At 47.6% G+C, this 13401-nt stretch overlaps 1 protein-coding gene across 4 annotated transcripts in view; it reads left to right on the top strand.

Moving 5' to 3' along the window:
• The window catches only part of FBXO25 (F-box protein 25), a 32155-nt gene extending 21520 nt beyond the window's left edge, over positions 1 to 10635 (top strand). For 2 of the 4 annotated variants that reach the window (XM_084760446.1, XM_084760447.1), the window contains 4 exons: positions 1445 to 1627; positions 5317 to 5460; positions 8944 to 8970; positions 9560 to 10635. In XM_084760446.1, coding sequence (XP_084616572.1) covers positions 1445 to 1627; positions 5317 to 5460; positions 8944 to 8970; positions 9560 to 9649 — 444 coding nt within the window. In that variant the 3' untranslated portion in view covers positions 9650 to 10635. The remainder of the gene's footprint in view (positions 1 to 1444; positions 1628 to 5316; positions 5461 to 8943; positions 8971 to 9559) is intronic. The other 2 variants (XM_084760448.1, XM_084760449.1) reach the window with 2 other exon arrangements.
• Positions 10636 to 13401: the final 2766 nt, after the last annotated feature.

Below are 13401 nucleotides of genomic sequence, written 5' to 3' on the forward strand. Positions count from 1 at the left end.
AAGTCAGTCGTCCCCCCTTTAATCCCAGCACTCGGGAGGCAGAGGCAGGCAGATCGCTGTGAGTTCGAGGCCAGCCTGGTCTACAAAGCAATTCCAGGACAGCCAAGGCTACACAGAGAAACCCTGTCTCCAAAAAAAAGAAAAAGAAAAAGAAAAAGAGGTCAGTTCCCCTATCTAAATGTGTCCCTGGACCCGTTAGCCGCATATCCTCTCCCCTCCTTGTCTTTCCCAGACCGTGGTACCCGCTGTTTCACTGTCCACTTCTTGAGACCAGTTTTCTCATTTCTGCATCTAACTTAGAACATGTGCTATTTTTTCTTACTATTCTTGACTTCCTTCATATTACAGGATAACCTATGGCTTTATTTACATAACTGAAAAATGATAGAATTTCATTACTTTTGTGACTGAATAATATATAAGACATTTTCTTTATTAAATCATGTGTCAGTGGACACTAGGGTGATTTCATGTCTTGGCTGCATGAGTCCTGCCACTATAACATGCTATTGCAGTTCCTTTGGCTGGCTGGCTGGCTGCATACCCATTGGCAACATTGCTGGGTCATGTGGTGATTCTGTGTCTTTCTCCCCCACCAACCCCCACAAGGAATCTCCAGGCTGCTGTTCTCTCTGCTAATTTACATTTGTTTCCATAGTCTATGAGAGTTCCTCTTTCTCTCCATCACCAGCATTTGCTATTTTGCTGTTTTAATAATTGCCATTCTAATTGGTATGGGATGGTGACTTATTATGGTTTTGATTAGTATTTCGGTGATTATTAGTGATATTAAGTATTTGTGTATGCATGTTGGCTATTGCAGATCCTCTTGAGAAATGTCTATCCCTTTAACTTACCCAGTTAAAAATAGTATTTGTTGGGTCCTTCACTGAGTTATGTGATCTCTAGCATTTGTGAATTAGCCCATCAGATGAATGGCAGCTGGTGGGCGTTCTCTTTCACAGTCTACTTTGCACTTGTTTGTTTTGTGTTAATCAGACACCACATTGTATATCATAAAGATGTTAAGTGGTCAGTGCAGAGGAAATTCAGATTTAAAGATACATACAAATAAAGCCGGGGAGACGTCACAGACCTTGGCCTGTCCCTGGATGGGTCATGGTGTGGGCCACCTCAAGGCCCTTGTTTCCATCAAGGGTTTCATCAACAGCTCCACATTTCCACCATTTTCCAGGTGTTCTTCTAGTTAGCATAGAGCTGGGAATGCCCAAGGGTTCAACTTCCTGAGCACAGGGACTTGCTGTGCGCTAGACCCTAGGAGGCAACTGTGCACAGCAGTGAAGCTGCCAGACTGATGTACCACTGAGGCGCACAGCTTCCTGCCTGTAGCTAGTTGAAGTTGTCTGTCCTGCGTGGCCAGTGCTTTTTTTGCTGAAGGAAGGCATGCGTTTTCTCCACTTGACCCCGCTGTGTTTCCTTTTAGCAGGTGAACACTGGCCTCACACTCAGTGACCTGCCCTTGCACATGCTGAACAACATCCTGTACCGTTTCTCAGATGGTTGGGACATTGTCACCCTGGGCCAGGTGACACCAACCCTGTACATGCTCAGTGAGGACAGGCGGCTGTGGAAGAAACTGTGTCAGTACCACTTTGCTGAGAAGCAGGTGAGTGTGGCTCAGCACCTGTAAGTCAGGTCGGCTGGTCCCTTTGCAGGGTCTCTTGTGCTCAGATGGACTTGGGAGGATGTGAACTCCATACCCAGAGACTTGATAGTAGCTAGAATGTTCTGAAGCTGCTTCTGAATTCTGTCAGGTACAAGGCTCATCTTTCAGACTGAGAAGGAACCATAATTCTGAAAATGGCCTAGTACCAAATAGCGTGGCTAGCTGAGCTGTATTTATAACACTCACTGGTCAAAGGCCATGGCGTTCTCTTTACCTAATAAATTACACTCTAGCTCTGCCTCTGTCAGCGTGTTGTCCTGGAAGAGTCACTGGGTCCCCTGTAGCTCCCATGCTTCCCACTTGGTGGCACCATCTCGAGGTCCTCAGTGTGCACTGCTCCAGAGTGAAGTCCCCATTTGTGTTTTTCTGCAATGTCTAGGCATCGCTGGCCTATTGCATAAAACGGTGTCTATTCCATACAGGGATAGGAAGGGGCAAGTTATATGTCGTCTGTCTTATAGGTGTGGACATGACCGAGATACAGGAGCGTTGTGAAGTTGGGTAAAAATGTGCCTGCTTCATAGCAAGTATGGACAGTAGAAAGTAGGTCTCATGAAGAAAGGAATCAAAAGTCTTAGCCACATTTAAGACTCTATCCAGCTAGCTTAGACAACCCAGTGAAGTGTCTGGAACACAGGGCACCTTTTCAGTGACCCTCTGGATCTTATTTGAGAGAAACACTGATGTGGGCATGAGGAGGCCGAATAAAAGACTTTCCCAGAGAAGCAAAGGTGTGGTGTCAGGAACATGTCCAGTCAGGACCCTGGGAGAGGCCTAAGCAGAGCCCTGAGGAAATGCTTACAGGGACCTAGAGCAAGGCTGTGAGAGCTCAGGAAGCTCTGGAGCCTCAGCCATGGAGCAGTGCGGTTAGGACGATGGCTGAGCATGACAGAAGGTGCATTGGACAGTGTGAGCAGAGGCTGGGCCTGAGCACTGCTGGGTGGGCTGCCTTGGGAGAAGCGAAAGGGTTGGGCTACTACTTCATCTGAGCAGGAGGTGTCCATTGCACCCCTGGGTGATGAGCCATCTGTCCTTTCATATTCCCTTCTTACCATCTTCCTCAGCCAGCGACGGTGATTCTGCCCTCTCCTCGCTGAGACTGGGTTTGAGTTGACATCAGAAGTGCAGGAGAGGCTGAATAATCTTTTGGAGGAAAGAGTTAGAACCATGGGCAAGATGATGACTAAGTGTGTCTGGGATGGGCTCTGTGCATCACGCAGGGAGAGGAGCTGGGACCCAGGCGGGCTACCAGAGTGCCTGGCAAGTGTTTAGACATCCAGATACTAGACACACCTTCAGGACATCTGCTGACTGTTCGTGAGTCCTTGGAGTTGTTGACAGACACTTTAAAGGTCTGTTTGCAGCAGTAGTTACATTCTGTGAGAAGTTAGGCTACAATTTGCGATTAGCACCTACAAGTGCATCTTTTGGTGTACGTGTTCTTGATTGAATCACAAGAGTGAATCTGCAAGATGTTACTAGCATTTCTTCCTGAGTGACTGCCAGTAGGACCCTGAATTCCCAGGGTTAGTAGTAGTTTAGAGTTAGTGTCAAACAAACAGTGTAGATTAGGTAGCACCTCAGCGGAAGCTAAAGGCTATGCAGGTCATGGAGTGACAGTCCATAGTGACATCAGAAGGAGCCATTGGCTAGATGTGTTTGACGTGAACATCTGGTATGGATGTGGGACTAACAAAAAGACTGCAGGTCCTTACGTAGAAGAAAACCATCTGGGAGTGTGGCCTTCCTGTGAACACTGGCGGGCATGCCACAGTGAGGGGAAGACAAAAGGCAGAGATATTTTTATCTCTAGAAACTAATGTTTGCATGGTGCTTAAAGGACACAGAAATTGCCATAGCCGGGCCTGTAATTGGCCCCCTCTGCTTTCAAACCGTCTTCTCTTCAAATTGTAGCAGAAGCAAGATCCCCTCATTTGTTCCATTATCATTTCTAGCCAATGCCCTTAAAAGGTATGGCTGGTTACAAGTTGTACATGTGATTGTTTTTAGTTATAAGAAACAAAACACTCAGGGCTGGAGAGAGATGGCTCAGTGGTTAAGAGGGCTGCCTGCTCTTCCAAAGGTCCTGAGTTCAATTCCCAGCAACCATGTGTAATATGATCTGATGCCCTCTTCTGGCCTGTAGATGTACATGCAGGCAGAACACTGTATACCTAATAATAAATAAATAAATCTTTAAAAGAGAGAGAGAGAGAGAGAGAGAGAGAGAGAGAGAGAGAGAGAGAGAGAGAGAGAGAAACAAAACACTCAAAAAAGCAGTTGCAAACTTAGACGAGGGTGTCTTCATAAATGAACCAGGGCACAGCCTATCAGCCGCACAGTCACCTATGTAGCACACACATGGTTCTGATCCGGCCATGTACTCTATTTTCTCATGGCCCAGATTATATTGGTAACACCTTCATTAAGATATTATCCAGTTGGGGCTAGGGAGATGGCTCAGCGGTTAAGAGCACTGTCTGCTCTTAATTCCCAGCAACCACATGGTGGCTCACACCATCTATAATGTGATCTGGTGCCCTCTTCTCATGTGCAGGTATACGTGCAAGTAGAACACTGTTTACATAATAATTAATTAAAAAAAGATATTGTCCAGCTTGTATCTCTGTCACTGTAGTTGGTTTTCAGACATCATTGTTGCCTCAGGAGCCTTGTACCTGTCAGCTGTCATCTCAGCCCACTTGAGTCCTGAGCAACCTTACTCATCTCCACTTACTGGAGTTCCTGGTTTGGATGTGTGATGTCAACAGAACATACAGTCAGGTTGTTGTGACGTCATCTTCCCCCTCATCATAATGCCCTTCAGGATGGTCTGTAGCAGGAATCAAAACTTCAAAGACTCCAGTTTCTGGACACACCATATTTGTTTACCCACTCATTTGGTCATGGACACTGGGTTTCCTTCTGCCTTGTAGCTATGAGGGTTGTTGCTGTGGGCTTCCATGGATGAGTTTGTGTGGACCTGCTTTTCATTTCTCTAAAGTAGTTTCCTGGTGGCATTACAATTCAGTTGCTGTGTTTAGTCCTTGGGGAGCTTGCACTGTTTCCTAGTGGCCACACCTTTTTGCATTCCTACCAGAAGTGTACCAGTCTTTTGATTGCCTGCACCCTCCCCAGCACTTGCTGTTGCCTGGCTCTCTAATTGTTGCTATCCAAGTCAGTACAACGTGGTGCATCTTTCCACTTCAGGTTGCTGCCATCTCTTTTTGAGGACATTAACCATTTGTGTGTGTTGGCAGTAGAACTGCTTTTTCAAATCCATTATCCAGTCTCAAGTTAAGTAGTGAGTGTTCCTTTTTTATCCTGCGTTCAAGTCTCTTACCAAGTAAACACACGGCATCACCAACTATCAGACCTCAATCCAGAGCTGCCTTCTGTCTGGCTCTTGGTTGCTTGCTGTCACTATGTAGGAACAGTACGGTTTGCTTGACTTGTTCCTCATTGATTTAATCCAAGTAAGTTTAATTCCAGATCTTAAAATGTTTTGTGTACTGCTCTGCCTGTAAAAAAAAAAAAAAAAAAAAAAAAAAAAAAAGCAAACACCTAGTGCATGTTGTAAAAAAAAAAAAATTCATCTAATACTTCTAAACAGAATTTTTTTTTTTTAGTTTTGTAGACATTTGATCCTTTCAGAAAAAGGTCATATTGAATGGAAGTTGATGTATTTTACACTTCAGAAATATTATCCAACTAAAGAACAGTATGGAGACACTTTACATTTCTGTCGGCACTGCAGCATTCTCTTCTGGAAGGTAATGACTTAAAATACACTCTTGGAATGTGAGGATGAGAGTTCAGTGACAAGCTATGATTAAGCTAACCCTGGAGTAGAAAGGTAAGAAGGGAATGGGGACTGTGTTAGAGACTGGGGAGGGGAGGCAAGGGGCGCCCAAGAAGACGGACGCTTGTGTTGTAAAGTCAGCATTGCTGACATCTGAAGTGCCGCACACCGTGGAATGGAGGCACTGTTCTGGCTGGAGTGTAGCCTAGGAGGTGTGATGGGAAGAGGCGGCTCCTGAGCGTCCTTCTGAACAGGGCTTTGGGCACCTCACGCTTAGCCTGAAGACTTAACCTTGTCTGCATGTGGCCTCAGAACATTCTCTGCAGGGGTCAGGGCAAGCCTTTAGCCAAGTTCTTACGTTATACAGTAGGGCCACAGGAAAACAGGCTTTAGAGTAAATGTGAAAACTTAACAAGACAAATTTTTTATCCACAAGACTGACCCATTAGTGGAAAACTTAAACGCCGCTATCAGGAATTTCCGTATCTGAACAGTAAGGCAAGAGTCCTGCATCCTCTTGCGCTGTCTCTTGGAGTCTCACCACCTACGTGTTCTCTGCTTACAGTAGCATGTTTCCCATAGCACAGGAGAGCCTGTGTGTGACTTCTTTCCCTGGTAGCTGCTGTGATGTGCCTACATGGTTTTGCTTTGCAATGGGGCACAAGGCAAGCTCTAAATTGTTGGCGGAGGACAACATCAACATTTGTTTTCATTTCACCAGGCCTAGTGGCTCATGGCTCCCAGCACTCGGGAGGCAGAGGCACGTGGATCTCTGAGTTCAAGGCCAGCCTGGTCTACAAAATGAGTCCAGGACAGCCAAGGCTACACAGAGAAACCCTGTTTTACAAAAACAAACAAAATGTTAAAAATTTTCATATCAAACTCCATTTCTTTGGGTTTTGTTTTGTTTTGTTTTTTTCTTTACTTGTTTGAGACAGAGGTTTTCTGTGTAGCCTTGTCTGTCTGGGATTTGCTTTATAGACCAGGCTGGCCTCGAACTCACAAAGATCTGCCTGCATCCACCTCCCTAAATACTGGGATTAAAGGCGTGTGCCCTTGCGTCTGGCTCAAAATCCACTTCTAACTCTTTTTTATGCTGATGGTCCAGAGCTGTGGCGAGGAGTACGGCTGCTGCTGCTCCTGGGTGATGTTTTCACAGGGCTGGAGCAGTAGTTGCTGAGGTCTCCAGCAGGAGCAGCTGAGGAGGCTGTCCTCTGTGCCCTTGGGCCTGTCTTCTCATAATTAAAAATGCCAAGCGTGCGCAGTGTCTCTGCAGCAGGCAGGCCCGTCTCTACACCACGTTCTCTTGAGAACAGGGTCATCTTAGGTTCAGCTTGTCCTCGGTTCCTTGGTGAGGTTATACATGCAGAAGGCAGCTCTCTAGAGTCCTCTTGCCAGACATGGCACAAAAGGAGCCCCGCTTTGACCCTGCGTCAGCGCGATCCTGGCTGTGCTCAGCAGCAGCTCCCAGGACTCCGCTATGTCACTGCGTGCTCTGAGAAGATGAGGCCCTGTGCCTGAGCCTGTGAGAGTAGGTGAGGCTGCTGATGTTCAGTGCGGACTAGCATGTCTCCTAGAGAAGGCTCCCATTTCCTCCCAAAGACTGTCTTCACTATACAATAGAAAGATGTGGGAGTGTGTGTGCGGGAAGAGCTGAATCGTGGGATTGAAGGCTTTTAGTTGTGTATATGGTAGTTTGTTTTCCTTGGCACTTTTCTTCTCTGCTAAAGAAAACAACACAGAGAAACGCGTATCGTCTCTTGTTGGGCAGTATGTGCTGCTCAAATTTTTAACTAGAAGATGACTTTGTTTTCCAAAGCATTGCCCTATAAATTTCTATATTTAATTGGCCTCACCTGCCATCGTGGTCCCATAATGAAGATTCAGAAGTCATTAAAGGGCCAACCCCTGATGGTCTTTGCCATTCTGGGAGGCAGACAGAGGCCGGCAGGGAGTCATGTTAACAGGCCCTACCTACTACCCTTCCAGAAGCTCTGCTCAGAAAATGGAAGGAAGCCCACCCGCTCTGCCGAGGGGTGCCACTGTTCACAAGCAGTGTCTTTCTGTCAGGCAGGCCCGGGGGACAAGTGTGCTACAGGTGTGGCAGTGTGCAGCCTGACAGGTAGACCTGTGTTGCAGCTTTGAAAAATGGTGCCTGCTGTGGTGGCGGCTCAGCTTCCTGAGAAGCACTGTTGACTGAGACACTCAGGGAACTTGGAGCCTATCAGGAGTGTGAAGAGTGTGGTGGCTAGTCCTCACATGGCCCTGGGTATGCTCAAGAGCCACAGTATGGCTGAGCCGCATCGTGTCTGTGCCTGTCCTTATGGGGACCTGTGCCTCCCCCCAAGCTGGTTTTCCATCCGTTCTAGTTCCACTGTACTCAGAATTTTCCAGCTGCTCCCGAGGTATAGTCATTTGTTCCACCCAGGTTGCCAACACTGCGGCGGCCGGTCAGTGTGTGCACCTGGCCCTCCAGCCCTACTCAGTTCCACACCGGGTGACACCGATCAGAAACTGTAGGCTCAGAGAGGGCTAGGGAAGCCATGGCAGGGCATGGCCTACCTGTGCCCCTGTCTTGTCTCAGGATGTCAGTAGCTGAGAGAGGGCCAGCCACTTAATGGGAGGCAGTGACGCAAGCCTGTGGTTTGGCAGGGGTCCCAGAGCCCCTCTACCCGCCCCGGCTGCAGAGCTGAAAGGGCAGCCACTCCCGAGCAGGGCAGAGACAGAGGCGCAGTAGAGAGCACAGAAGTGCTCAGGGCTGCTGGCCACACAGGAATGACAGCAGACATTGCCCATCACAGAGCAGACCCCAGGACAGTGGCTTCCCCCCCCCCCCCCCCCCCGAGTCTTTTTTCTTTCATGGAAATATGAGGACTGCTTCATGCATTTTTCAACAAAGAATTAAGTATTACAGACTTCCACGTTGTCAGTTTGGGAAACGTAAAAACTACAAAGTGAATCCAGGACAGCCAAGGCTAACACAGAGAGACCCTGTCTTGAAAAACAAAACAAAACCAAACCAAACAACAGAAAAAGGGAAATGTAAAAACAAACGGAACTGTTTCTCTTACCCTAGGCTGTCTTTTCTTTATTTTTATTTATTCCTTGAGAGTACTTTTTCACTCTGTGGCCCTGGATGGCCTGAAACTTTTTATGTAGACTAATTGTGTCTCTAATTCACAAGAGACCCACCTGCCTCTGCCTCCCAGAGCTGTGAGGCTCTGGATTAGAAGCAGCAGCTACCATGCCTGGCTCTGTCCTGGGCTACGTTTACGTGTAAGGGTGGAGTCTGCGGTCATGCTCCATCTTTCCACAGTGCCTCATGTTGGTCAGATTTACTCAGTCTTAGTCTCCACAGTGCGGGCCTCACACCTGGACGCCTCGCTCCGTCTAACCCTCCTCTTCTTTTTCCTCCTTTGCTGCTTCCCTTGCTGACCGCTCCATGGTGTCCAAGGACTACCACCTTGCTTGGTTGTTGAAGGTACTTCCTGTGTGCTTTTCCATCTTGTGCACTGTCCTCGCTCTGTCAGGTGACAGCTCTGATAAGTTCAGCTCTTGCTAACCAGAAAGCTGACGTAAGAACCACCCATGCGCCTCAGGTGGTCTGCTGGAGGCCGGAGGAGCTGCTCCAACCACGCTGAGCCTCTCCAGATGGCGCCAGCTCTCTGCAAATCTTAGATTTCTCTTATCACTTCTACTAAAAATAACTGCAGCTCCTTGGTTGTGGACAACACCAACTCTACACACTGCTTGAGACAATGCTTGTGGTGTCCCATCCATTTTGTGTACCGAGGGAGACCTACCCTCAAAGCCTACAAAAGGAAGCAGGAAGCAGGATATGCGGGTGGGGGTGGGAGGAGGCAGAGGTCTGCAGTTTCCGTGTCTTACAGGGGACTCCAGAGCTGAAACATTGTCACCTGCTGTTAGACTTCCCCTGGGGCCACCCAGTACTGATTTCCCAGCTATGGCATTCACGTGGCAGTGGAAGGATTGGGATCCACTCAGCAAATAGCAGGGGCTGTTTCTGTAAAAGTGGGCCATGTCCTAACCCACCCCTGCTCTCTCCTCAGGACTCAGGACACCCCTGCACCGCGGCTGACCCCGACAGCTGCTTCACTCCTGTGTCCCCTGAGCACTTCATCGACCTCTTCAAGTTCTAGTGCTGCCCTCAGCCCCGTGCCCTGTCCACAGTGTCCTTGTGCTTTCTGTGTGTCCTGTAGTTGGTTTAAGTATTGTTTGACACAAGGTGATGACAGGATCCGTGACAGGCTGTACTTGTGCGGCCCTCACTTCCGGGAGAGCCTGACGGGACCCGGAAGGTGTTCTGGCCGTTGTGCAGCAGCAGTGAAAGAGAGGAGAGCCCGAAGCCATTTGTACTTCTTTCTTGAAACTCTTCTCAGCTTATAAAATTTGCAATTTTGTATATTTTTAAATACGGATCAAAAAAGCGTTTTGGATTTTCAGCCCCACCGTTTGTTTGTGCTGAGCTGACAAGCAACCAAGAACACAATTGTCCCTCGTCGGACAGTGGCGTCCATCTTGCAGCGACTGGGTGAGGAGCACAATAATGGGTCCTTGTAAATACATTATGCAGAATATTTATTTTTCTTAAAATGTATTTTCACAACCCCAGTGGCTGTGCCCAAATGAGTCCTCATTGAATACAAGATAAACCTAGGCACATGGTTGGCTGGGAGCTGTATGTACTGTGCATAGCTGGCAGCACTGTCCCTGTGTCCTGGGAACCCCTGCCACGAGGCTGTCATACATCCACAGCAGAACAGAGCCCCTGCCACGGAGCTGGAGGCAGCTGAGGGAGGCTGGACAGACAGACAGCGTGCAGACGCTGCTTTCCTGGGTAAAGGAGTGAACCGTGTAATGTCCTGATTCAGCGGAGTCAAATTTACATCTAACTGAATGGTGTTGTCTTTAAGAAATGCTGTTTTATTTTAAAAATAATGCATGTGCACTTTAGAAATTTTTGAAAATAAAGATACATGAAAGAAAATTATATAATTCTTCCCAAAAGGTAACTGCTTGCTAAGTGGGTTGCTGTCCGCTTCATCTTCCACTGAGTCAGAAGCCCCAAGCTCGTTGTTTCTTTAAACTTTCTAAGCACATTAAACTTTATACCTGCATATTTATAGATACGGCTCAAAAATTTTACTTTCCAGCCTTATACTCTGTCCTCAACTGACAGAACAGCCAAGAACATTTATAATTGCCAGCTGAGTTTCTTTGACATGGTGCAGACACCCGGTCTCCTCATGCACACTAAAGTCAGCAATTTTTTTTTTTAAGACAGGGTTTCTCTGTGTATCCCTGGCTATCCTGGACTCACTTTGTAGACCAGGCTGGCCTCAAACTCACAGCGATCCACCTGCCTCTGCCTCCCTAGTGTGCCACCACTGCCTTGTCAGCGTTTTTTAAAAACCATGAACACCCTGTGACCTTTCATAACCAGAATAATCCAGCACCATTCGAGGCCTGGCTTCCATGGACTTCTCAGGACCACATGGATAGAGCAGCGTTTGCCCAGCAGGTCCTGTCAGCAGCATCAACCAAGTGTACCCTCTGTGTGTGCCGTTCTTGTCGGACTTGTTCTTTTTTATATAAGTTTCTTAGTTTCTTAAGGAGATTTACAAGCTAGCTACCTTTCTTATTAGTGTGACTACATACGTGACAAGCAGTGTCCGGGAGAAGAGGCTTATCTTGACTCACGGTGTCAGGGCTACAGTCCTCTGAGGCCTGGGAGACAGCACTGGAAGTGCAGTGAGAAGTGCGAGGTTCTTCTTGCTTGCTTGCTTTTCAAAACAAAAGCAGTTCTTTGAGACTTTAATACCGTATGTATTTACTGCTCCTCCAGTTCCACCCCCAGCTCCCCACACCACCCCAACTTTGCATCCCATTTTTCTTTTTTTTAACAACCCACTAATTCTACTTTGTGCTGCTCATATACTCCCAGGTATGGGGCTGCCCACTGGGAGCCACACCCTTAAAGAAAACGGACTTCCCCCAGCCATCACCTGCCTGTGGTTCCTCAGGCGGGTGGTCACTCCTGACCCCTTCCCGCTGCATGCCAGAATGGTGAGGCCAGCGGTTAGAAGGCTCTCCTCTCCTGCCCAGCTCCCCAGGCCAGCGGTTAGAAGGCTCTCCTCTCCTGCCCAGCTCAGGAGGCCAGCGGTTAGAAGGCTCTCCTCTCCTGCCCAGCTCAGGAGGCCAGCGGTTAGAAGGCTCTCCTCTCCTGCCCAGCTCCCGAGGCCAGCGGTTAGAAGGCTCTCCTCTCCTGCCCAGCTCAGGAGGCCAGCGGTTAGAAGGCTCTCCTCTCCTGCCCAGCTCCCCAGGCCAGCGGTTAGAAGGCTCTCCTCTCCTGCCCAGCTCAGGAGGCCAGTTGGCACTAGTGCTCCCCAACCTCTGGCTCTTCCTGTCTTTCAGAAGAAAGCCTCTTCTGTGACGTGACTGAGGAGTTGGGGAGTAGACCCCCACCTGTGCTTCAGCTCTCTGTCGACACTCTGCACTTTTGACAGTTGTGTGTTTCTTTCACCTTTTAATAAATATTGTGCCAGCATCTGTAAAAGCATTAGTGTTAAAAATGTCCATATTAATATAGAATTTACCTACATAAAACCCAAAGACTGCATTTCATTAGCATAATTTTCACACATGTCCCTGCTTATTATTACTACATTTTAGCTAATAGACACACAGGCTACAAACAAGGATTTGGATAGAAATAAAACTATTATCATTTATTATTATAAATATCTATAGAATTGATAGTTTTAAGTTAAACTGCCATTGCACATACTCACATGGATTCTCAGATTTGGATGCAACATGCATCTACCTTGTATTTAAAAACATTTTCTATAATCTCACCCCTTTGAGAATCTTCAATATAATTTATGCAAAGAAATTGGGGAAAAAATGTACTTTTCAGTCACTGTGATACACAAGTTCCAGTGAGAAAATACTGATCTCTGATGGTTTGAGTGAAAACAGCCCCCATAGGCTCATATATTGGAATGTTTGTCTCTAGTCAGTGGAGCTGTTTAGGAAGGACTGAGAGGTGTGGCCTTGCTGGGGCAGGTGTGGCCTTGCTGGGGCAGGGGTGGCCCTGCTGGGGGAGGGGTGGCCCTGCTGGGGCAGGTGTGGCCCTGCTGGGGCAGGTGTGGCCCTGCTGGGGGAGGGGTGCCACTGGGTGTGCTTTAAGGTCTCAGAAGCCCACACCAGGCTGTTTTGCTCACTCTGCCTGCAACCTGTGGCTCAGATGAGAGCTCACAGTTACTGTTCCAGTGCCATGCCTGCCGGTGTGCTGCCATACCCCCAGCCTTGATGGTCATGGACTCACCCTCTGAAAGCCCTTAAGTGAGCCCCCAATGGAATGCTTCCTTTTAAAAGTTGCCTTGGTTATGGTGTGTCCTCACATGGATAGAACAGTAACTAAGAAAAAATAGTTTGGGGAAAAATAAATATAAACTTTAAAATATTTTATTCTCTAATAAGGGTTTTGAATCTCACACGTTTTGGTCGTTCCAGTCTCTCTCCTCTCCCCGCTGCCTGTTGTGGTTTAGTCTTCAACTGCTATTGAAGTCCAAGGTGCCACCATTGTTAACTGACTAGTACAGCATTTACACAGTGAAAATACCCAGCAGCTGCGGCAGATAGTCTCAGGGAACACAGAGGTTTCGCCAGGCACCCTGAGCTCCAACACCGAGGAACCGTTTTCTGAACTATACACTTCAACTATAGCCCGTCCAAATTCCGTGCTGCGAATACTTCAACCGAAAGAATATAGCTGATTAATAAAACATGAAATAATCACTGATGTGCAAACCTTAAATCCAGTGCAGTCATATAAGAAGCATGAGAAGCAAGCCGACGTAACTCCTCCAAAATCACCAATCCTACA

This window comes from Acomys minous (assembly GCF_964271855.1).
Source record: "Acomys minous genome assembly, chromosome: 15".
In the NCBI taxonomy this organism is placed as follows: Eukaryota; Metazoa; Chordata; class Mammalia; order Rodentia; family Muridae; genus Acomys; species Acomys minous.